The 23,045-nt window shown below is 49.1% G+C and overlaps 1 protein-coding gene across 9 annotated transcripts in view; it reads left to right on the top strand.

Moving 5' to 3' along the window:
• znf521 (zinc finger protein 521) overlaps window positions 1-19,380 on the top strand; it is a 105,022-nt gene extending 85,642 nt beyond the window's left edge. For all 9 annotated transcript variants that reach the window (XM_081694508.1, XM_081694507.1, XM_027023034.3 and 6 more), the window contains 2 exons: window positions 1,980-2,095; window positions 17,908-19,380. In XM_081694508.1, coding sequence (XP_081550634.1) covers window positions 1,980-2,095; window positions 17,908-17,937 — 146 coding nt within the window. In that variant the 3' untranslated portion in view covers window positions 17,938-19,380. The remainder of the gene's footprint in view (window positions 1-1,979; window positions 2,096-17,907) is intronic.
• Window positions 19,381-23,045: the final 3,665 nt, after the last annotated feature.

Genomic DNA, 23,045 nt, shown 5'->3' with positions numbered 1-23,045 from the left:
GGACGTGCTTGCGGGACCGCCGCTGCAGCTCTGTTCGGTGGGGACCATGGATCAGCTTGGGAGAAGCTCCTCCCCCTTTCTCCAGGCTCCTCCCCTGGCTCTGTCAACATCCTCATGGTCTTTCGTGGCAAAAGTTGTTTATGCCCTGTAAGATGTGCAAATGAAGCCCAAAATGCTAACTCTGCTAGCATTTCTGTGCCTTGGAGACAAAACTACCTCACCCCACCCCCTGCTTCTCCACCTCCAACTCCACCCAACCCCCAACCCCGCACATCCACCCCTGCTCTTTTTGGAAAGAAAGAAACACATGGGTTTGCTAGAACAAACCACATGTTTGATGTCATCCTTTGAGAGTTGGGATGCATACACCACGCCACACACATCCACTTATACACGTGCATGCACACATCCGAAAACACACACACACACACACACACACACACACACACACACACACACACACACACACACACACACACACACACACAGAGAGTCATTCACTGACTACGGCTTAATTACAGGCTTAAGCCACAGTATGTCTTTTTTTAAGGAGCTTCCCAAAGTTGCATGTCTGTATCAGACTGACTGTACTCAGGCTATGCATAAACACAAACCCTCTCTGCATGAATATTTATATTGTCAATATAATTAGCGACGCAGACTAATGGAGACTGTGTTTCTGCACTTGAGGCAGTGCCAATTTCTGCAGTTGTTTATTTTTCTACCGTGCGGTCCCCTCGATGGGCTGCTAAATAAAGCGTGCCGTTATTCCCCTTGGCGGGCGAGGCCGCACGTGGCCCCCGCGATGCACCCCACCCCCCACCCCTTCCTCTACCAGCGTCGCCGTGAGAGATGGCACTCCGGATGTCAAACGGCCGTGGTGAAATGCCAGGCTTATTTTTAGATTTTCTCACCTGCCCAAGTACGCTGCCGCACTGGGATGTTTGCTGTGGCCCAGATCAGGGCTGTCCACCTTGGCACTGGTCTTTTTTAACATTTTATTCATTTATTTTACTTTATTTTATTGATTTATTTTTGGCACATTGCATTTAGAGGTGTAGTTGGTTCTCTCTTCCCCATCAGAGAGACAGGGAGAGGGAATTTGGGTTACGCCGAGTGCTTGCATTTCCTGCAACCTGAATGCAATCAGGACAACTTAACTTATTCTTTCCTGCCACTCGGTTTAGTTTCCTCACAGTGGTTTAAGTTTGATTAGAAATTGAAGCCTTTTTTTTTTTTTGCTGTTTCATCTGATGGTTCTTCAGCACACATCTGTTTATTATTCAGACCAGACCCCCTTCATCTCCATCTCCCAGTGTGTGCATGGTTGCTACTGTGGGCTTAAAGGGTTAAACTCCAGTAAGAAGCCACACAGTACGTGTACTGTTCTAGCACCATTTGTCCAAAGCCACATGCTGAGGGGACATGTCTCTCAATAAAGGAATGGACTGGGAGACATTGCACCACTTACTGGTTTCCATAGTTTATCTTGGTTTTTTTAAATAACCAAAGCCTTGATGTCAAAAATCAAAAACAAACCCAGCAAGAACCAGTATGGGCCTCTTGGCACAGAAGGCAAAAAACTGAGACATGATTGAGCCAGTTGAAAAATGGCACCACTGGACAGTAGAAGGTACAGACGTGGTTCTCGTTTTTGCCTGGAAAGGCCTTCATGGTGGTGTCGGAGCAAGCCGCTGGTCTCTTTGATCTTATTAGTCACACTCTTCATCATTTCATTGGTCTCCAACCTGAACATCAGAAGAGGAGACTTAAAACATTGTTCAAAGGGCTTTTTAAATATGAGACATTAGCAGTTTGGATCATGCCTGCCTGGGTCATAGTTTAATTTAGTATTTTATGTTTTAATACTGTGGTTAATATTTGTTCATTACATAGCTCTCTCTCTCTCTCTCTCTCTCTCCCTCTCTCTCTCTCCCTCTCTCTCTCCCTCTCTCTCTCTCTCTCTCTCTCTCTCTCAGTATTTGTCCAGGCCAGTAAGCTCCAACAGCATATCTTCTCAGCTCATGGCCAGGAGGATAAAATCTACGACTGCACGCAGTGCCCACAGAAGTTCTTCTTTCAGACGGAGCTTCAGGTGAGGAAGTCTCCAACCCACCAATCCATCAGACCCCCAGCCACCAAACCACCAACAAACCACCAACATCCAAACTGTCTAAACTACCAACAGCAAAACCGTTAAATAACCAAACTATCAACCCAATAGGTAAATCACCAAAATACCAATCCACCAACCAATAAACTTTCAAATCATAAAACCACCAAATGATCAACCTCTAAAACACCAAGCATCCCAGCAGAGCTCCTGGAGAGATGTAGTCCTGTAGAGTTCGAGGCCCTCTACCTGCCCTGTAGGCCCTCTACCTGCCCCCGTAGGCCCTCTACCTGCCCCCGTAGGCCCTCTACCTGCCCCTGTACATTCCTTTCTTCTCCACTCCCTGTTCAGCCGGACTTCAGCAGGGTGGCTTTGAGACAGAAACGCACTAAACTGTGTGATGCTGTGGTCCTTCAGGATGTGGCGCGAGGAACACTGCCTTACAGGAGCAAAGCACGTAAAAAAATACATGATCAGTGAGCACCAGATGGCAAAAAAAACCTTATGCCTAGTGTTGCCTGTTAGCCATCTTAGCATTTTTGCTTATGTTTTAGTTTAATTTCAAATGCGCTTTCTCTAATATAAGTCCTGTAATCACAGCCTGTGGTTCTGTCACTCATTTAGTGTGTTTGTGGGTGCTGTAACGTTCAGATACAGTGGGTGCATGTGCTAGTCACTGCGCCATTATCCCAGTGCAGTGGGGCCACAAAAAGCAGCTAGCGCCACACAGAAGAACGTGCGTGCTGAAAGTGTTTTCATCGTCTTACACATCTTCTGCCTCCACTTTCATATTGGAAGTGTTTTCATTCGTGGCAACGAATCGGCCAGGCGCAAACCGGAGGTTTCTAGCTTGCCGTCTCCGTTTCCAGACCCGTTGTGGGCTGCTGGCTCGAGGATCAGGTGGCCACCTTCGTCATCTCCGAGCTTGACGCCGTAACGACCCAAACTCGGGGCGTCCGCGTGACCCGTCATCACAGAGACAGTAATCACGGCTTGTCCATGCTAGCCGCAGTGCCGTGTACCTGATCCGCTCAAATGAACGCTGTGATTACCTGTAAGCTCTGTGTAACCTGCAGCACGCGTCCCTGTGTCGTCGTTTTGCGATGGAGTGATGTGCGTCTCCTCGTGGTGGCGTTTTGCGTGCGCTTTGCTTGTTTTCTGGGCTTTTTGTCGAGATAAGAGCAGCCGTGAAAGGGCGCAGGCTCTTTGTTGTGGATGAGGCAGGGTTGGGTGAGCAACGGCAGACTGCGCTCGGGGAAACACGCTTATTATATTTCGCCTGAAAATTGTTCCCAGATTGTGCCCCATGTGTAGATGCATCACGTGCAGGCGCGCACACACACACACGCACACATGTACACACACATATACAGCCAAACACACAAGCATTCGTGTGTACGAGCATGATTAAAATACTTTGTAAAACATCACATAAAAGGCATGTTAAAGGTTCATGATTTGAAAGGTGTAGGTGATTGGACAATAGTGATAGGACAGTACAGTCAAGCCCAGTATCTTGTCAAAACGGAAATTTATTATCTTGTTTTATTACCTTGATTTTTGAAATGAAATGGGTGAAGCTTGAGAAACCAGTGCTACGGTGCTGAATGGCGACCTGTTTTCTCTAATAACGACCCGCCGATGTACTCTGACCCTTTCCCATGTGTTAGACTGCTGCTGGGATGAGCGCGAGCGGTGTGAGTGTTGTGCATCACTTTCTCACTTTGTCAGATGTGTGGCAGAAGTCGGCACCTCCAGCCCAAGCTGAGACCAGTCGGTCAGATGCTTCTCTCGCTCTCCAGCCGGGAGACGTTCAGACATCCTCGTTTTCGTCTCACTGTCTTGTTCTCGTTCTCTCTCTCTCTCTCTCCCTCCCTCTCTCTCATTCGCTGACAACTCTCTAGAGCAGACCCTCCTTATCATCCCTCACTCCAGTCAGGGAGGTCAAGGGTCGGGCTCCAGCCGAGCGCAGGAGAGATGGGCAGAAGGAGAGAGAGAGAAAAAGAGAGAGAGGAATGGAGCGAGAGAGCGAGGGAGTCAGGGAGATGCTGGGAAGCTCCAGAGATATTTTATTCATTTGTAGCAAAGTTCATTGCTGGAGACAAAGAGCTGTGACAGGTAGTTTCACCATGCAGCCCCCCATACACACACACACACACACACACACACACACACACACACACACACGCGCACACACCCTCCCCAAGCAAAGCCGTACTCCTCCGGTGAACCCAGGCCCTGCCAGGGGCCGGCCAATTTCCACCAGCCTGTCTAGGAGGACGATGGGAAAGCAGAGGCCTAATCAGCCCTCCCAGGAACACACACACACACACGCACACACATGTACACACGGTGATTGACTGACTCTTGGGCCTGTATGAGATCTGGCATGGGAGTCCAGGGGAGGTGGTGGTCTCTGACTAGCTGGGCCTCTGCTCACTCCATCCAGTTAGGCTCACACTCCGCTCATTTACAGGGCCAAGGGTGCCGTTCCTCTGCAGTGAGTCAGTGCCGGGAAGGAGGTCTGGGGAGGATCTGCTAACCAGCCACAGCTCTCGAAGCGACTACGCTAGCACGCTCGCTCGCTCGTGCTCTCTTTCACACTCTTTCTCTTTCACACCACCTCACAGCAGTCTTGCCAATTAATATTATTACTGCATATTTAGATAATATTGCAATGAAATTATACATAAAAGGGTTTTTTTTTCCCAAAAAAAATCATTAGGAGTTCATAATATGTCCAAGAATTATGAGTCCCTCAGTAACAGATAAAAGCTGATAGCCTTGTCTTTGTACAAGAACCGGAGCCTGAAACTGAGCCACAACAAGCTTTACCTCAGAGAAACTTTACCTCAGGTAAGCTTTACCTTTACCAAATCTGGAACCTGGGCGTGGTCCAGGACTTCCCAAACCTGGGGTCCAGGAGACATCCTCCACTAACTGATGAGTGACATTAGCCTCCAAGCCGACTGTGTTTTACCCACTCAGTAGAAGGCTCGGCTTGTTGAGGCAGGGAAGCACCTCCTTCGATGTGGAGCGAGGCACGGAGGGAGGAAAGCCTTGCTGGGCTCCACCGCGGAGCGTCGGGAGTCACTGCTCCTGCAGGGTGGCTGCTGCTTAGCTAGCCCATACCATCCTCACCGTAATTGGGCCTCCCCGTTTTAATGGACGTCTTCAAAGAGAGAGGGGCCGGCTTCCCCCAGTTGGACCTCCTCCCTCACTAATCACCTCCCTTTTCTTCTCTCCTCTGCATGCTCTACTCTTTCTCTACTGAGGTTTTTTCTTTCTATTAATTAGTGTTTACTAGTTTTAGTTTACTTACTGCACCTCATCTTCCACTCCAACTCTGCTCCTGCGAAAACTGAACTATAATCGATTTACGCACAGGGCGACTCCAACCTGGGCAGCACAACTTTGGTTAACTTGAGGGTTTTGTTTTTTTTTCAAAGCTGGAGAGAACTTTAAAAGTCTTTGTTGGCAGCATCTGTCATGCTGATTCCTGAGCCCTGCTGTCGAAAAGGAGAAAGTACACCATGAATGCTGATGGAGTCGAAGTATTTTCACGTCACATTAGCAGGTGAGCTGGAGGCGACCTGTGAAATGCACTTTCACGGGTTTTTAGACGCTCACAAATTCAGCCGGTCTTTTTAACAACCTGGAGACAGTGCCACAGAATCTCGGGGTAGCACAGAGGAGCGATCTCATAGCTTCACTGAGCTCTCCCAGTCCCGGCTGGACCGCGCTATTAGAGAACCATTTCCCGCTAGTTCTCACACTAGGCGTTCCAAACTTTTGATGCGGTCAGAATTTTGCCGGTGTTTTTATTTTTTCCCGGCCTGTTTGTGGCAACGTTGTTCGTATTTCTATGTGTTATAATGAGGCAAAGAGCAGAGCGATCAGGACCGCCAAGAGAGCACAGACGTCACGGAAAGCATGGCGGAGATGAGCGCCCTCCATCCCCTGCACAGCTAGATTACAGCAAGACAGCCCAGCAAAACCTAGAGGATTATGTACATTTGCATGCGTACGTATATTGGTGGGTGTGGGTGTGTGGGGGTGTGGGTGTGGGTGTGGGTGGGTGAGTGGGTGTGTGTGGGGGTGTGTGGGTGTGGGTGTGTGTCCGTGAAGACAGTCTTTGTTCCTGCTTCTTACTGGGTCTGATGTGCGTATGCAAACACGTCGTCTAGTGGGAGACGTGACAGACACTCCCCGAAGCCCCTATGAGCTCCTGTGTTCTCGCGCTTCCTCTCTCTCTCTCTCTCTCTCTCTCTCTCTCTCTCTCTCTGTCTCTCTCTCTCCCCACGCCGGGGGAAGCGAGATCCAAACAAACAGTAGCGACACGCGCACACGCTGCACAAATCTATCCCCTTGTTTGATCTCTGACACTTCTGTGCAATTTCCTGTAAACTTTTCATAAACTTTCATAAAGGAATGCCACTAATGGCACATTAACAGTGAATGTTTCAGAGCTATTGTAAATAGCTTTACAACTGTTAAGAGAGCACACAACACTGAGAAATTGTTTTATTCCATCAGTATTCTGTTTGTGAATTACAACACGGCTTGCTGTGAATAAACTGAACCCGGTTCAAATGATCCTATTAATATATATATATACAAATGATATTCATTTAAATTCTTTTTTCCTTTTTGTCAGATTTAGATTTGTCAGTTCTGGGTGTTCAGTGACTGCGTCACCAGTCTGGGGGATCTTAGGGGTGTACGTGAATACACTACATCTACTGCAACTTTTTTACGAGCCATGAACAGCACATAGCACAGCTGGGATCAAGCCAAGCTGTCGGAAACACCTCCATAGTCCATAGTTGTTGTTTTTTTTTCCAGCTGTGGCAGTAAAAGAATATATAAGAATATAAGAATTATAGAACACCAGTTAAACCCACAAGATGCAGAGGAGCTGACTCGAGGTTTTTTTTCTCGGCTAAATTACCGTCTAAAAACCACAATTGACAGACAGCAACTTGAGCAGAACGCTGCAGCCAGAGAACATACAAAAACATGAAAGAGCATAGAACAACCTTTTTACTTCTTATACTGCTAGCCTGTCTCATTTAGATTTTATTTTAAAATTCATTAACTGGTTTTTAGTAGATTAGCATGTCAGAATGTCTGACAGATGTTCCAAAGTGTGCTGCTTTATCGAATGTTCCCAGGATGAAGCGCAGAATCTCTGCTGAAGCAGCCTGTTTTTATGAAGCACAAAAACTCCCTCTTTTCACGCACAAAAATGTGGAACTTTGTCACTAGTTTAAAAAAGCAGTTAAAAACATGTTTTATTTAGGTTTGCATTCTGTTAGTCGATAATCTTATTATACCTGTATTAATTTATTCTTACCTTATTTTTTGTTTTGTTTTCAGTCATTCTGCAATAACTTTGCTCTTTTTTTACTTTAAAAAAATAGTTTTTACTTGACTTACATTTTTATGTAGGAGAGATGCTATCTAAAAGTGGAAAGTTAGTTAAAAGTGCACACAATCTCGCGATCATCATGTGATCACTCTCATCAGTTTTGAGAGGTACTGTGGTTTTGAGTTGGGTTCGCGCCCGCTCATGCGTGTGCTAACTTGCCACGTGACATCACAGCCTGTGAGCTGCATGCTCTCCACGTAAGCGAGGTGGGCGAGAGAGTCTTCGCAAGGCGCAAGTGTTTCTGAGCCCTGCGGACTTCGTCTTCCTTCCAGTGACAGGCATAGCTCCTCCTCCTCCCGCGTCTAATTAGAGGATGTTGCCCAGGGCTCGGGGCCCAGGAAGAACACTGCCCCCCCCCATCCGTCCCTAAAGAAAGCATTTAATTGGGCTCTTAAGTCCTAGCTGTTTTTTGGGGTGTGTGTGGGGGTGTGTGGGGGTGTGTGGGTGTGTGTGTGTGTGAAAGGCATGAGTGTGTTGACATCACCTCTGAATTTAGTCCTCTCTTTTATGTTTGCGTCCGCAGGCGCTGTTAGTAGTCGGGAGTTTTGACTAACCGTGTCTGATTTTTTGGTGCGTCTCCAGCGCTTTGTACGCGTCGCGCTTCGCATGTCTCTTGTCTTGCAAAAGTCGCAGTTGGAGTTGGAGTCATTTCTGTCACTTCAGAGCCATGTGAAACGTGTCTGAATAATATTTCCTCTCTCTGCTCTTTGGCCAGGGTGTGGAAGCAGAGGAAACTCATCTCTGTGTGTCTTTACTGTACCGCTACTTCTGTGACTGGCCTTTTTTTTTTTTTTTACTTCCCAGAATTCACCATAGTTTGCGTTCGCCATAGTTTGAATGCATTGTTTGGTCTGTGGCTTCTTCACAGATGTCAACTCTGTACTTTCAGTCTTTTGATTTCCTCTTTTGTCCATCAATTGCTGTTGACAATGTTCCTTTTTTAACTTTCCATCCCTTGTTCTATGTAGAGTTGTATCCCGTTATCCGATTCCATACCGTCATTTCTGACACGCAGAACGTTCGCGCCTGTGTCACTTCCGTCACCAGTGGCTGTGTTTCGTATTCCTCCTCCTCCTCCGCTGCTCCAGCTTTGCCTTGTCCCTGGTCATCGCATATTCACTCATACGTGTCGTGTCACCACTTTGTTAACACGCAGTGTCTGTTTTATTACCACTAAACATCCTCGAACCCTGAGTCAGGGGGTCGTAACACGCAAACGTCCCCTCGCCTTTACATCTGTCTGTAATGTCCTTCTCTCCCTCTCTCCCTCTCTCTCTCTCTCTCTCTCTCTTTCTCTCCCTATCTTTCTCCCTTAATGAGGCCCCATAATAACACAGCAGTTGTGCAGTTGTTTTGCTTCCTCAGTCAAACAGCGGGATGGCAGTGCGCGAGCTTGCCGGCGCGTTTGCCTGCGCTCCGGCGACAGGGTAATGAGTGTCATTTGGAGCGGCGGAGCTGTTAAAGGATGGCTGTTTGCCTCTCCACTCGTACTTCAAGCCTCTCCCGGCGTCTGCCACACCGCTGCTCGACACGCACGCGCTGGCTCCCTCTGTAGGGCTGCGCACAGAACCATTCACGGCAACGGGGTCGCGGGAAACGCGGGACAAGTCTTGGGGGGTGGGGGGGGTGGAGGCGCGTACCGACGCATCCTCCAGGGAGAGGAGGACGCCGTTTAGTACTGGTCAGCAATGCAGATAAAAAAAGACCAGGAAAAAACAACTGGATAGAAGTGGAAGAATGTGGCCTGAAAAGCAGAGCACTCGTGCACTTTTACTCGTGCACGAACCCGCACACACACACACACCCACACACACACATTCTTCTGGAAAACACCCTAACTTGCACTACATACGGAGGCCAGCGGGTTTGCAGAGAGACGGTTCTGGCTGTGGTCAGACAGGATGTGGTCAGCTCTGTATCTGGCCTCGTGGATATTCACTGTGGTGAAGGGCTGCTTCTCCGTGCTTTTTTGGACTTATTCACATAGTCCTGTTTTTACTGGAGACCAGGGAGCATGGCAGCAGACCCGGCCCACTTCAGGCCCCCTGGCGAGGGTCAGGACGAGGCCAGCAGTGCCGGGTTGTCCTGGCCCGATGTTCTTGTCCCTGGATTGATTGAGTGCATTTGACCCACTGATGGCGTGGTTTAGAACTAAGGGTCCAGAACACAGCACATGGGGTCAGGAGCAGTTTGTGTTCCAGCTGACCGAATCCAGCCGTGGAGCTTGAATATGCACGTAAATGTTTAAATGTTGGTTTTAACGATACAGTAGGGTGGAAAGTAGGTGAAAAGTGACATGTAAGACCCTGCTGCACTTGGGAAGATGTTTAGGAGTAGCACTGGAGGTATTTCCACATCATTCACCTCACGTGACAAACCGAAATTCAACTTGTAAGCGATGTTCACTGACAGGCAACATATTTAATCATACCACGCTAACATGTCCTGAGTAAACGTTATATTAGTAGCTTCTCACTAGACTCGTCCATTTAGATCGAGGTATAAATCATATTTTGCAAGACACTGTCTTCCTTTAAAGCCTGTTCCTAATGAATGAAGGTAGAAGTGAACATGAGTAATATCTGCTAGCGTGATCTCACGACGCCAGCCTCTGGCTTCTTCGTTAAGTGCTGCATTAATCACAAGGTGGGATGCACTCTCCCGTATGCCTGAGCTGCCTTTGTCTCATCTTCTCTTTTGATATCTGTTGCCATAGTTACAATCATAAAGTTCAATTCAGTCTTGTTATTGTTTTTTTAAATCTAAATAAAGGCTGTTGCCCTGGCAGGAGAGGTCAAAATGAGATCTTGTCTTCCACACTCTGATAAACGGAACTACCTACGACAATAGTTTAAGAACCATTACCTCATTAACACCTGAACAGCATGCTGACAGCGTGCAAAAACCCAGTGTCCGTATCCACGGTGCTGGACGCCATTTTCACACACCGTTCTTGCGTTCTCCAATGCGAGTCTGCTCTGAGTAAATGAGAAGACTTGGGAACACCGTAGGACGCGTGAGCGGCGGAGGGTGACTCACCTGTCCGGTGCTGCACCCGTAATTAGCGGCTGTCCAGCGCTGGGGTGGGGGGGGGTTCCTCTTCCCGGAGCTCCTCCGTGTCCGGGCCAGCCAAGGGTGGCATCAGCACCCCTTAATTAAAACCCTGAGTGGTGAGCTGGAGGAGCCAGAGGCTGGCGCGCGCTGCAGAGCACTTTGCAGATGGCTCACCGCTCACAGGACACTATGACAACAGGAAATGGTGGGCAGATGTTGTCGTCAAGCTTTTTGGTCCAAATCTGTTGGCACGCAACACTTGGAAAGCGCACTCCAGACATCAGTGTTGCTGGTTTATGAGAAAAGACTAGAGGAGGCAGGCTGAGGCATTTTCGGGGGTCTGTTGGACACTTCGCTGTGCTCACCACGCTCGGCCAGCGTCCCGACGCTCCAACGACACAGCGAAGCCCTGTCCAACTGTGCGATGCGTGGGCGCGAGCGCCACCTCTGCTCCGTCCGCTCCCCCTCCAGCAGGGCCGGGGCTCACGCGGGAGAACGCACGATGCGCGCGTGCCGCGCCGCCTCGGCGTTGGGCAGCTGTCTGCTGCCTCGGCGGCCCAAACGGAGCGCCTCCGTGGCCTGTACCCTGGCTCCACTGCAGCCAGTACAGCTAACAGCACCGCAGTCTATTATTAGCTATTGCTAAGGGGAGCGTGTTTTTTCTCATACACCAAAGATGAATTATACAACGGCAAACTCGTCTGAGGTAATGGATGAAGTTCTGTGACTTTCACTCCCTTCCCCCATTTTTAACTCCACCATATAAAATATTCTCCATTTTTAGCTTAGCCGACGGTTTTTAACAATTTAAAGAAAAGCCCTAAGACAGCTGGGGCCTGATTTTTAGGGGCAGAGGTTCCGAGCTATCACCCGTCCCACAGCCGGCCGAGCCGCTGCCGACGCTATCGATAAGCGCCAGAGAAACGTGAGCCGCCACAACCAGTGATCCTTTAATAAATCAACATCCTCTTCACTCTCCAGCCTCCTCTCGCTCTCTATCTCTCCATCACCCTCCCTCTCTCTATCCTCCTCTCTCCACCTCTTTCTCTGTCACTCTCCCCCTCCCTCTTTCTCTACATCCTTCTCTGGCTAAACCAAACCTGACTCTCGGACATGTTGCACCTCATTGCGGGGGACGCGCTGGACCGTACCTTCAGTTGCTTTCTGACCCCTCACCCCTCACCCCAAAGCCCAAACCCCAAAGCCCTGTACGCCTGCACCCGCGGAGGGTGGAGGGGAGGGGTGACAGGGGTGGCAGAGGGTGGAGGAGGATGACGCAAGATGATGTAATGACATGAAAGGCACGAGGCCGGTCAGCCTGACAGAGCCTCAGGCAGAGACTGAGGAAGAGGAGAGAAGAGGAAGAGTAAGGCAACACTCGCATCATGCGTGTGTGTGTGTGTGTGTGTGTGTGGTGGGGGGGTGCTGTGGTGTGCAGGAGGCTATTGTATCGATCAGAGTAAACTTAATTTAGAGGAGAATTGACTACTTGGGTTTGGCTGCCCACCCAGCATGCTGGAGGACCAGCATTGGCTGAGAGATCTGGGGGGCGGGGCCAGGGCAGGGGCACTAAACTCTGGGGAGGAGGTGCTCACCAAACACCTTCACACACCTTCTGTTCAACACGGAAAGGCCTTCAAAAAAAAAAAAAAGGTTTGTACAAAAGCAACGGAGAAAAAGAATGAACCAGCCACAGACCCAACACTGACACACTGAGTTTGTGGCATTAGACACTGAGAGAGCGCATAGCCCTATTTAAACCCATAAACGAGGATGGAGAAACAGTATATTAGGCAGATTCTACTGATGGAGAAACGGTAACCAGTTTTACCGCCCAGAAGTTACAGAATATTGATCGAATGCTTTGAGAGTCATTTATGAGTAGGTTCTCTAGTCCACACTCAAACTCGTACGGACAGGATTCTCGTATGTGATGCAGCATAGCACTGTAGATTCTGTTTAAAACAGGTGAAAGGTGGAATTATCAATAGAAATGTTTATTTTGGGGGAAGATGAGGCAAATATTTGCTAATATTCAGCAAAGGTCGCTGCAGAATTAGAAGGAAACAAAACAAATTGTATATGAAAAAAATAATGAATTAAATATTTAGTAAAATTAGTCATGCAGTTGTATTTTAGAATTCATCAACTGTACTGAAACCAGTACAATAACAAGAAATAACTGCATATAAAACATGGCTTCTCTATGGCTTTTAAACTACTTTGTTCCCTGAAAACAAAAGTTCATGGCCTGGTGTAATGGTTCTGAAATGGCCTGAAAGTGAATCCTGTTTTCAGCCTTCTCCAGAAGTGAATTCTCCTGATTTCAGCCTCCTCCAGAAGGAAGTGAATCCTCCAGATTTCAGCCTTCTCCAGAAGGAAGTGAATTCTCCTGATTTCAGCTTTCTCCAGACGGAAATGAATCCTCCAGATTTCAGGCTTCTCCAGAAGGGAGTGAATCCTCCAGATATCAACCTTCTCCAAAGCCAAGTTCACCGTGTTGCAGCTCTCCCCAGAATCTAGCCCCTCCATAACGAGGTCGCCAATAACGCGCGCAGACAGAGCTCTGGAGCAAATCCGTGCTCCATTTCATCAAACCACCCCCCCCCACCCCCCAAAAAAAAGAAACATTTTAAATCTAAAATATAAACAGTAGTGTGAGGTTTAATATGAAGATGTGTAGGAGTGCCGTGGTGAGGATTGTCGGAGCTGCTGTGGAGACAGGCGTGCTGCGTCATTTCCCTTCATCGCGTTCCTCTTCTCACCCGCTTGTTTCTGGCTCTGGGCTGTGACGCTGTGGTCTCTCTAGTCATTTACAGTGGCTGCAATATTATGCACCCCTGGACCCGACCCGCCATGTTTACGTGGAGGCTGTATGTTGGTTATGAGATCAGCACGCGCGATAAGTGCGACGTGTGTGCGTCGGTGCAGAGATTTTGAGCGCCGATAAATGGGCAAAAAGGCTAAGAGCAGCGATCTCATCCCCCCCCCCCCGCTCGCTACACACTGGGCAGTCACAAATGCCTGTCTCATTTAGCTTCTCTTTCTTCCTCTCTTCTCTCTCTCTCTCTCTCTCTCTCTCTCTCTCTTCTCCAGCCTGCTCGGCTGCGTTTAGCGCTGTCCTTGAGCGAGAGGCAGTGTGAGGGAGGGGAGCGGGGGGCTTGTCACATGTTTAAGGCTAGAGGTGCAGTGTGCTGTGTGTTAGCCAAGCCCCCTGTCTCCCCAGGGGGCTTGATTTCCCCCTTTAATAGCTGTTGTGAGCCCTACATTATTTCCAAAGAGCCATGTCCCTTTGGGCTCTCGGAGCACACTTGTGTGCACACACATTCGGGTTGCAGGCAGGCACACACCCCTGCACACCAACAAATGCCTATACACATTAATGCAGGCAGACACTCTCACACCTACATGCACTCTCTCTCTCCCAACCCTTTTACTCTCTCTCTCTTCTCATCTCTTTCTCTTTCTCAATCTTACTCACACATACACACTCTCATCCCCCCCGCCACCCAATACACACACACACACACACACACACACACACACACACTCTCTCTCTCAGTCACTTTGTGGCGTGTCAATATCCTGCCATTTGGAGTGCCAGGCCGCTGGGGCCAGCGAGGCCGCCTGGGAGCTGGCGAAGAGCAGGGGATGATGGGTAACGGCCTGCATTCATTAGGGAAGCTGCAACTCAGCCTCCACCAGGACCACGAACACCGTCGCCGGGGGGGGAGGAGGGGGGTGTAGCTGGTTGTGCAAAGGCGTCCTCTGGAGAACCCCCCCCCCCCCCCCTTGCTTTCTTTCTCTCCCGCTCTCTCTGTAAACGCCTGGCTCGCTCTCGCTTGCTTCGAGCCGGAGTTCGGCAGCAGAGCAAGCAGAGGGCGACGGTCCAAGGACCAGTGCGTTCATAAAGGGGCGGAGACATTGTGACAGTTCTGTCCCCGCCCTCAACATCAAACCACCCATCAGCTATCCTGTCTCAGCGTGACCATGCTGGCTCGTGCCCGCAGCAGAAAGGGGCCCGGCCGGAGTTAGGTGACGCCAGTGCTACAGACAGAGCGTCTGGGCTAAAACGTATGTGAAGGGCTCATCTCTGAAACAACACGTTTCCACTGTGCAGTTATGTGTTGTCCATGTCAATCGGAGGCTGACGTGTCCGGTGCAGTCAGGAATGAAGACAACCCGTCTTCTTCCGGGTTGTTGGCCATCGTCGTTTTGTATGCTGCTAAAAAGTTGAGCCTGAGACAGGTGTGCTAGTCCGTGCCAGCCGGGAGAGTCCGAGGCCGCGTTTTAACGGGAGCGCAGCAAGTGGGGCATGTCGTTTGCATTAAAGGGATTAGCAGCCACTTCAAAAGATGACCTGAATTCTGCCCACCAGGGACGCCAGTTCCACCCCAGTCCTTCTCCTCCTTTAAAGAACCTCCGTATGGCACTGCCCGCCACTCCTGTGTGTGTGTGTGTGTGTGTGTGTATGTGTGTGTGTGTGTGTGTGGGGGGGGGGGGCCCACGCACAGGTGTACCTGTTTTTTTGGTTGACTGTGTACGTGTGTGCATGAGAGCAAGAGAGAGAGAGAAAGAACACTTTTGTGGCATCAGTATGTTAAGTATGAAGTTCATTTCCTTGTTGTTTCTAGTCAAGATGCAACATTTTGTCTTAGTCGTCCCCTAACCCTCCTGTCGTCCCCTAACCCCCCTGTCGTCCCCTAACCCCCCTGTTGTCCCCTAACCCTCCTGTCGTCCCCTAACCCTCCTGTCGTTCCCCAACCCTCCTGTCGTCCCCTAACCCTCCTGTCGTTCCCTAACCCTCCTGTCGTTCCCCAACCCTCCTGTCGTTCCCTAACCCCCCTGTCGTTCCCCAACCCTCCTGTCGTCCCCTAACCCCCCTGTCGTCCCCTAACCCCCCTGTCGTCCCCTAACCCCCCTGTCGTCCCCTAACCCTCCTGTCGTTCCCCAACCCTCCTGTCGTTCCCTAACCCTCCTGTCGTTCCCCAACCCTCCTGTCGTTCCCCAACCCTCCTGTCGTCCCCTAACCCTCCTGTCGTCCCCTAACCCCCCTGTCGTCCCCTAACCCCCCTGCCGTTCCCTAACCCCCCTGCCGTTCCCTAACCCCCCTGCCGTTCCCTAACCCCCCTTTCGTTCCCTAACCCCCCTGTCGTCCCCTAACCCCCCTGTCGTTCCCCAACCCTCCTGTCGTCCCCCAACCCTCCTGTCGTCCCCCAACCCCCCTGTCGTTCCCCAACCCTCCTGTCGTTCCCCAACCCTCCTGTCGTCCCCTAACCCTCCTGTCGTCCCCTAACCCCCCTGCCGTCCCCTAACCCCCCTGCCGTTCCCTAACCCCCCTGCCGTTCCCTAACCCCCCTGTCGTCCCCTAACCCCCCTGTCGTCCCCTAACCCCCCTGTCGTTCCCTAACCCTCCTGTCGTTCCCTAACCCCCCTGTCGTTCCCTAACCCCCCTGTCGTCCCCTAACCCCCCTGTCGTTCCCTAACCCCCCTGTCGTTCCCCAACCCTCCTGTCGTCCCCCAACCCCCCTGTCGTTCCCTAACCCTCCGGTCGTTCCCTAACTCTCCTCTCGTCCCCTATCCCTCCTGTCGTTCCCTAACCCCCCTGTCGTCCCCTAACCCCCCTGTCGTCTCCTAACCCCCCTGTCGTCCCCTAACCCCCCTGTCGTTCCCTAACCCCCCTGTCGTTCCCCAACCCTCCTGTCGTCCCCCAACCCTCCTGTCGTTCCCCAACCCCCCTGTCGTTCCCTAACCCTCCGGTCGTTCCCTAACTCTCCTCTCGTCCCCTATCCCTCCTGTCGTTCCCTAATGCTTTGATTTTATGCCTGGATAATTTCACCCAGACCCAAACAAAACATGCACACTTTGTATGCACTTACCTCTGCCGGTAGTAAAAATGGTTACTTTGTTTTCATATCAAATTGAAATTAGAATTGAGCGCTCATACTTATGTCTGATGTGAGAGTAGAAGGTTACCTGGGGCAGAACCTCAGCACCAAAAAGGAGCTCATTTTAAAAGTACAAAGGCCCCTATTTTTGACCAGGGATCTTTCCGTTTGTTTTTTATTTTGAGCAACCCCGTACCACAGACTGTAATGCTCGTATCAAATGTAACTTGTGTTTAATAATGACATTTAGCATTGTGCTATAGTGCAAAGGTTTAGGAAGCAGCTTGAACCGTTGTGTTCTGTAACAATCTCTCATCGTTATCACCATTCATTAGCATACATTAATGTGGTAATTAACAGTAATTATCAGCCACTCAGAAAGGGCTGCTGTCAGCATGGCAAAAAAACGTCAGACCAAAAGGGTAATGACAGTATTATTCACCTCATTCTACTCGCCCCAGACAGGCTACTGGCTGGTTGCCATGGCCACAGCCATCGATCCGTGGGCGTGGGCCTGTGGATTGAGATGTTGGGTTGGGGGGAGACACGCTGGCACGCTTCTCTGTAACAGGCCCACTGCCGCATCGGCCCGCTGCTATTGATCTCCATGCAAATCCGAGCCTCTTTCTCCTAATTGGATTTAGATAATAGGAACACCAAAACAAGGGCAGCAGATGATGTTTTTTGTTCGTGTTCGACATTGTTCACTAAATGAGCCTGAGCGACCGTTCGCGCGCCCGCCGGCACGGCCGCACGGAGTGACGGCATTGGGTAGGAACCTGACTAATTGTGAGGGGGGTGTACAGCCCGCCCCCAAACCCTAACGCACTGGGGAACTGACCCATGTCGTTTCAGCGCCGTACACACTGGAAATATCACTAATGTTTCAAACTACTGGACCCTTTAAAAAATAACAGTGAGCAACAACGTTTGATTTTTTTCCCCACCAACTAAAATACGTGCATCTTTATAGTAGTTTTTATGCTGAATTTGAAGCGCCATCTGTTTTTGTGATTTTTCTATCATGCAAGGGTTGTAGGTGGCAGAGTAGCATTTTTTTACAATAAAGATATATTACTTATTCACAAATAAGGCTGTAATTAAACTAAAACTAAAAAACACTCCCATCCTATATTTTGTGTCACAAACACCCTCAGGAACGTCCCTGTTCAGTGTCCAGCAGTAGTACGGAAACACAGAACACATCCACTTTCCTTGGTACCACTTTTCCACACTACACTTAGCGAAATATGAGCATGCTGGAACGACACAGCTATGACGGAGAAATTCTGAAAATATAAGAAATTTGAATTTTTTTGTTAACCAGTCGTAGTTGAAGCAGATGAAAAAGTTTATTATATTTTTTTGTTCGTGGTTAACTGGTGTCTGTTTCTTCTGCTTGTGTTTCTTATGTGGTACAGAATCACACTCTGAGCCAACATAGCAGCTAACCAGGAAGCCTGACACTACGTGGAGAAGACCTGCACCCCCATCGTCACCAGCCTCTGGGCCTCACACATCGACCAATCGGCGTGCTTTTTTTGGGGGGGTGGGGGGGTCAATTTTGCACTGAATCCTTAATTTCAGTTACAAAAGAATTTTAAAAAGAGTGAACGAGCGACCTGAAGGCAAAACAGAGAACTGATCATTGTGAACCTTGATGTTTAATATCCAACCTCCATATTTGTAAATACTGTTGTTTCTGTGTCACTGTTTGTCAGATCTTAAAATGTCCTTTGCTGTCGCTGTTGTACATAATGTTTATTAGGGGAACAGGGAGTCCTCTGGCTTGTCCAGACCGTTAGAAACGGACAAGTCTCCAGCCAGAGACGTTCGGGGCTGAGCGGACTTTTTCTTTTTTGTTTTTAAGGCTGTTGTGCGTTCAGATGTCTGCCGTGCGTCCTCGCGCCCTGTGGGGTCGGAACGCTCCTTCACCAGCGTGGCCTGCGCGTCCACACGTCCAGCGTCGTTCTCGCGAGAACTATACGCCTCAGTCAAACGTGCCGAGGCAACATAGGTGGCGGAGCTTACGCAAAACCCACAGTTAAAATGGCAGAAGTGATGCTTGATATATGCAAAAAAAACAAAACAAAAAAAAAAACACACAACACACACACACATAAAAACAACATTTTAAAAACGCCAGACCACAACAGTTTCATATTAATGGTAGTAAAATAGCCCAGTCCTTGGTGTTGGCCAGGATCTGGCAGGGGGAAGCATTCGCCACTGTTCTCTTCTCAGCTGTCCTACGGTGGCCTCCCCTCCATATGAGGGTCCGCTCTCCCACGGAACGACTTGTACATTTCTGTTATTAATGTTTACCCCGCGCCAAAGGCTGGATATGACTGGAATCTTCCTTCCTTCGCCTCATCGTTGAGGCAGTGCACGACGGCTTGGGGCTGGGTTCGTTCTCGGTATCCGCCGTAATTATAGGGCCCTCTCGTGAGGTTCCGGTCACGAAGAAACAAAAAAAGAAATAGAAGACTCGTACCTTGTGCTACCTGCTCAAGCCCTACATCGCCCAAGAGCCAGCCAGCCTGAGTCATTTCTGTTGCTATGCTGTTGCTCCTGTAGATGCTGTGGGACATGGTGATATGTACAGTATACTCATGGATCTCTGGTATGTACCAGTTTGGCATTCATTGAAGCTGAAATGCACTTTTATAGCACTCCATACTTTCATGGATGTTCATGTTTGAATGGCGCTTGACACGTGACCACCAAAATCAGCCACAGGACTTTGGAATATCAAACTTTTACCAAGGGTGACAACTTCTCGTGTTAATGGGGGGAAATGTTATATACAAATATTAACCGCGGTCTGAATTTGCTGGACCTCTTTTTTTGTGTTCTCATGTGATGAAAACATTAAAATTGTATGATGATATGGCTCTTCAGTGGTGTGTGTGTGTGTGTGTGTGAGACAGAGAGAGATAAAGAAATGTATCTTGTTTACTATTGAATCGTTAATACATTTTTAAGGAATCCAATGGCATTTATTATTTACAACCTTTTCTCCTGATCCTCCCTGTTTAGTCACACTGACATGCTAGTCATGTTCCATATTTAGCCTGGCTGCTCCAGCTCTAGCAGTCTGGAATCTGGAGAAACAAAATCCAACAATTCTATCCACTTTGAATTTATTCAATAAACTTTATTACCACAGGGCAATACTGAGGCAGGAGAAAAATACACAGAATGCTAGCATGCAGTGAACAGTACACTAATTTTGTGTGAAAAGTTCAAATAATTCACTAAAGCCCCAGAGACCCTGTAGTGCTTATGACCTGGTCTTACCTTTGGGGGTGGGTTTGTGGGCAGAAAAGAAAAAAAACAATCAAAACACACACTACTGAAACACACTACTGACACACACTACTGAAACACACTACTGACACACACTACTGACACACCATCTTTCCAGCGCTCTTCATCTCCGACTTGTGCCGTTGGCCACACAGCCGATGGCGGGCTTCGCCGCCGTCATGTACGGTGAAGTCCCTCTGTGCGTCTGTCCCAGAGAAGCGCAGACACGGGTGGCACCTGGCACAGCTGAATCCCGAACCATGGGGGATGCCTGTTGGATTCTCCTTGGCAATCAGGACTCGTGTCATTCTAGGGGTCCGACCATGGTGGCCAAAAAAATTCCACTTAAATTCCCCATGAACCACTAAAATTAACACAAAAGCTAAGATGTGCAAATCCACCAACCCTTGATCATTTTGTCCTATAGATGACCACAAATATTAGCCTAGCTACGTGTTTTAAAGTGATATACAGTAGTATGAATGTATTATGGATATCACACGTGGAAAATCCAAGATGTTTATGCCGCCTCTAGAGCACACACAATCTACCGCCTAACCTCTTTAACCTCGGAGACTCCTGTCTTTCCTTAGGTATTTACCCTAAAAAGTAGTCCCCAGTAATTGAATCATCCAGTAATTTGAAGGTAATGCATAAGGAATGTAGAGAAGAGTGAGCATGAGGACCCACCGCTCCTCTGAGTGTATGGGCTTAAATCGCTGCCTTGTCGTTCAGTCGAGCAACTCCATGTGCCCGATATAAACACCCAAATCAGAGCTCTGTCTTTGTTGGGAACTTGTAATAGGCTGTATCGATCTATTGATGTCGGCCCCACCGGGGTCACTTGTCACCAGTAATCACCTGACTGCAGATAAACGCGGGATGTCTCTCTAAAATAAAGACGCATCGGGCGCCTCGGTTTCCTGTGCACATCTGTGATGCGGGCAATCTGCTTGAAGTTAGCAGAATCAAAAACGTTACAGTCCATCTCTCCCACTTTAACCATTAAAGTGAACGCACGCTTGGCAGTGCCGCGGCAACTTGGTTAGCAGCTCATGCTGCCAGGCGCTTTTAATAAGCTTCAAGGGTATTCAGACCTATCCAGCAGCCCGCGCGCCTGCCAAAGGCGCACTGGCCCGCTTCATCCATTCCATTAAACCGGGTGGTGGCCTCCCGCTCGTGTTTGTGGTTTAATTAAATGCGCTCGCGGAGGCGATAGCAGGACCACTGCATTGTGCAGCGCGGGCCAGCACCGACAACGCACGCGAGCGTGCGCACAGGAGGCAGGCGCTGTTACCCAGAAGGAAAAAAAAAAAACAGCGCTTTTGGCACGCGCCGTCACAACGGCTTGCATTAGCGGATCTGCTGCGTGCACGTTAGGGCCGGGCGGCACGGACCGCGTGGCCCACACACGTAGCCGAACGCCATCTCAGTAATGAGATATCTATCGTGATTAGAGACGAGGAGAGGGTGCAAAATGCGCCAGCGTGAAGCATCGATGCATGTATTGATTAATTCTTTCATGCGGTTCATTCTATTTATTTATTTATTTGTTTATTTATTTATTTCTTTTGGTTGTAAGGGAATCAGTATAACGTACCAAAGAGTGATAGCGACTGGTAAACGTACTGTTTATTGTACTACGCTTGGTTTTCTTGTGGCAGTCATGCTTTTTTTTGTATTAGGGTCATTAAAAGTCACAAGAGTATTTTAACAAAATATAACCAATCATAACACCAATTCTAACTACTCAATCATTATATCATACTTTCTTGAACTTGACCTTGATTGACCTTGAAATCTTGATGTCAGTCTTGTTACATTACTCACTAATTTTTTTAAGCCTCTAAGGAAAAACGAACGTTTGGCTCAGTATTCTTCACGAGTCTGTTTTTATTGTTTTACATATAGTGTGCACGCTGTCACCAGGAAATAGTACGATAAACTCCTAGACGTTTCTCTGGACGGCCTTGGTGAACATGACCAGCTCAACAACACGAACACTTCACCCAGATGCCTAATTGTGGATGTCGGTAACTGGAATGTGTTACTGATTTCAACCCAGATATGATACAGATATTATACAGATATGAAAGGCATGTGTTTTGAAAAAAATTTATGTCACTTTATACAAACTGTGTATGCGCGTGTGTGGACAGTCGCGTAGTTTAGCTCGCCCCAGCTACACACAGGGACCACCTTCTCCTGCTATGTTCCTGACTGTATACACCTGATGCTGCAGTTCTTTAACAGACTGTTTCCATTTTATTTTGCTTTGGTGGAGAAAAAAAAAGGGGTTTCATCAGAAAACAGCAGGGGCTTTTACTTTGTAGAAGTGGAGGAGGGGGGATCCCACTTCTCAGTCGCACACTTCCGGATGGCACCGCGTCTCCGGGGACAGGGCTGTGGGCTGCAGCCCAGCTCCTGGAGACTCCGCTTCAGTTCGGGCTAACCTGCGCTTCCGGCGGCCCTCGCCGCGAGCCCACGTCAGAGGCCGGCCCGAAACCGGCCCTCGAAACCGGCGCAGCCGTGACACAACTTCTTCAGAGGTTTAAATGTTGCTCAACCTCCCCAGCAGGCAGAGAAAAAACACAAAAATAAGTCTCAGGTGATAATTGGAGGGGGGAGCAAAGCACAGAACTGTGAATATCGCCTTCAGGTCTTGGAGGAGTTTCAGAGAAACTTGGCAGTGGTGAGCGCATCCGCCCCCACACTTTACTACAAATACACCAAGATAACAAGTACACTCTGTTTCAGACGCACTGTGCCACAAATGCACTGCACACAGCCAAAGTCTGAATGCCTCTGGATTACACTGCTCGCTCTCTCGCTCTCTCTCTCTCTCTCTCTCTCTCTCTCTCTCTCTCTCTCCCCCTTTCGCATGCCTGCTCACTCGCTTTCCTTGTCTCTGAGGCCAACCACATATCACCTTTAAGCCCCCTGGTGGCGCCTGGGTGGCTAATTATCTTGCCTTTGGTGAACTGTGATGCCTGGCGGGGTGAGTCGAGCCCTACAGTCAACGTCGTGGTCTCTCCGCGTCACACAAGCCAGGAGGCTGAGCTCCAGAACAAGGCTGCTTCTCCCCCTCTCTGCACTGAATCGAACAAGAAGTGATGGAATGTGGATTCTTCTGGTCAGGGTCAAAGCTATTGTAAGTCACATGAGTGTTGATAATGAGGGTGGGTGTAACACGTGGTGGCCGAAGGGCGAGGGGCAGGATGCACAGACTGCAGCGACGTGGACAAACATT

This window comes from Electrophorus electricus, chromosome 13, assembly GCF_041902795.1.
Source record: "Electrophorus electricus isolate QZ-2024a chromosome 13, ASM4190279v1, whole genome shotgun sequence".
Taxonomy (NCBI): domain Eukaryota; kingdom Metazoa; phylum Chordata; class Actinopteri; order Gymnotiformes; family Gymnotidae; genus Electrophorus; species Electrophorus electricus.
This window is presented reverse-complemented; position numbering and strand designations above follow the sequence as displayed.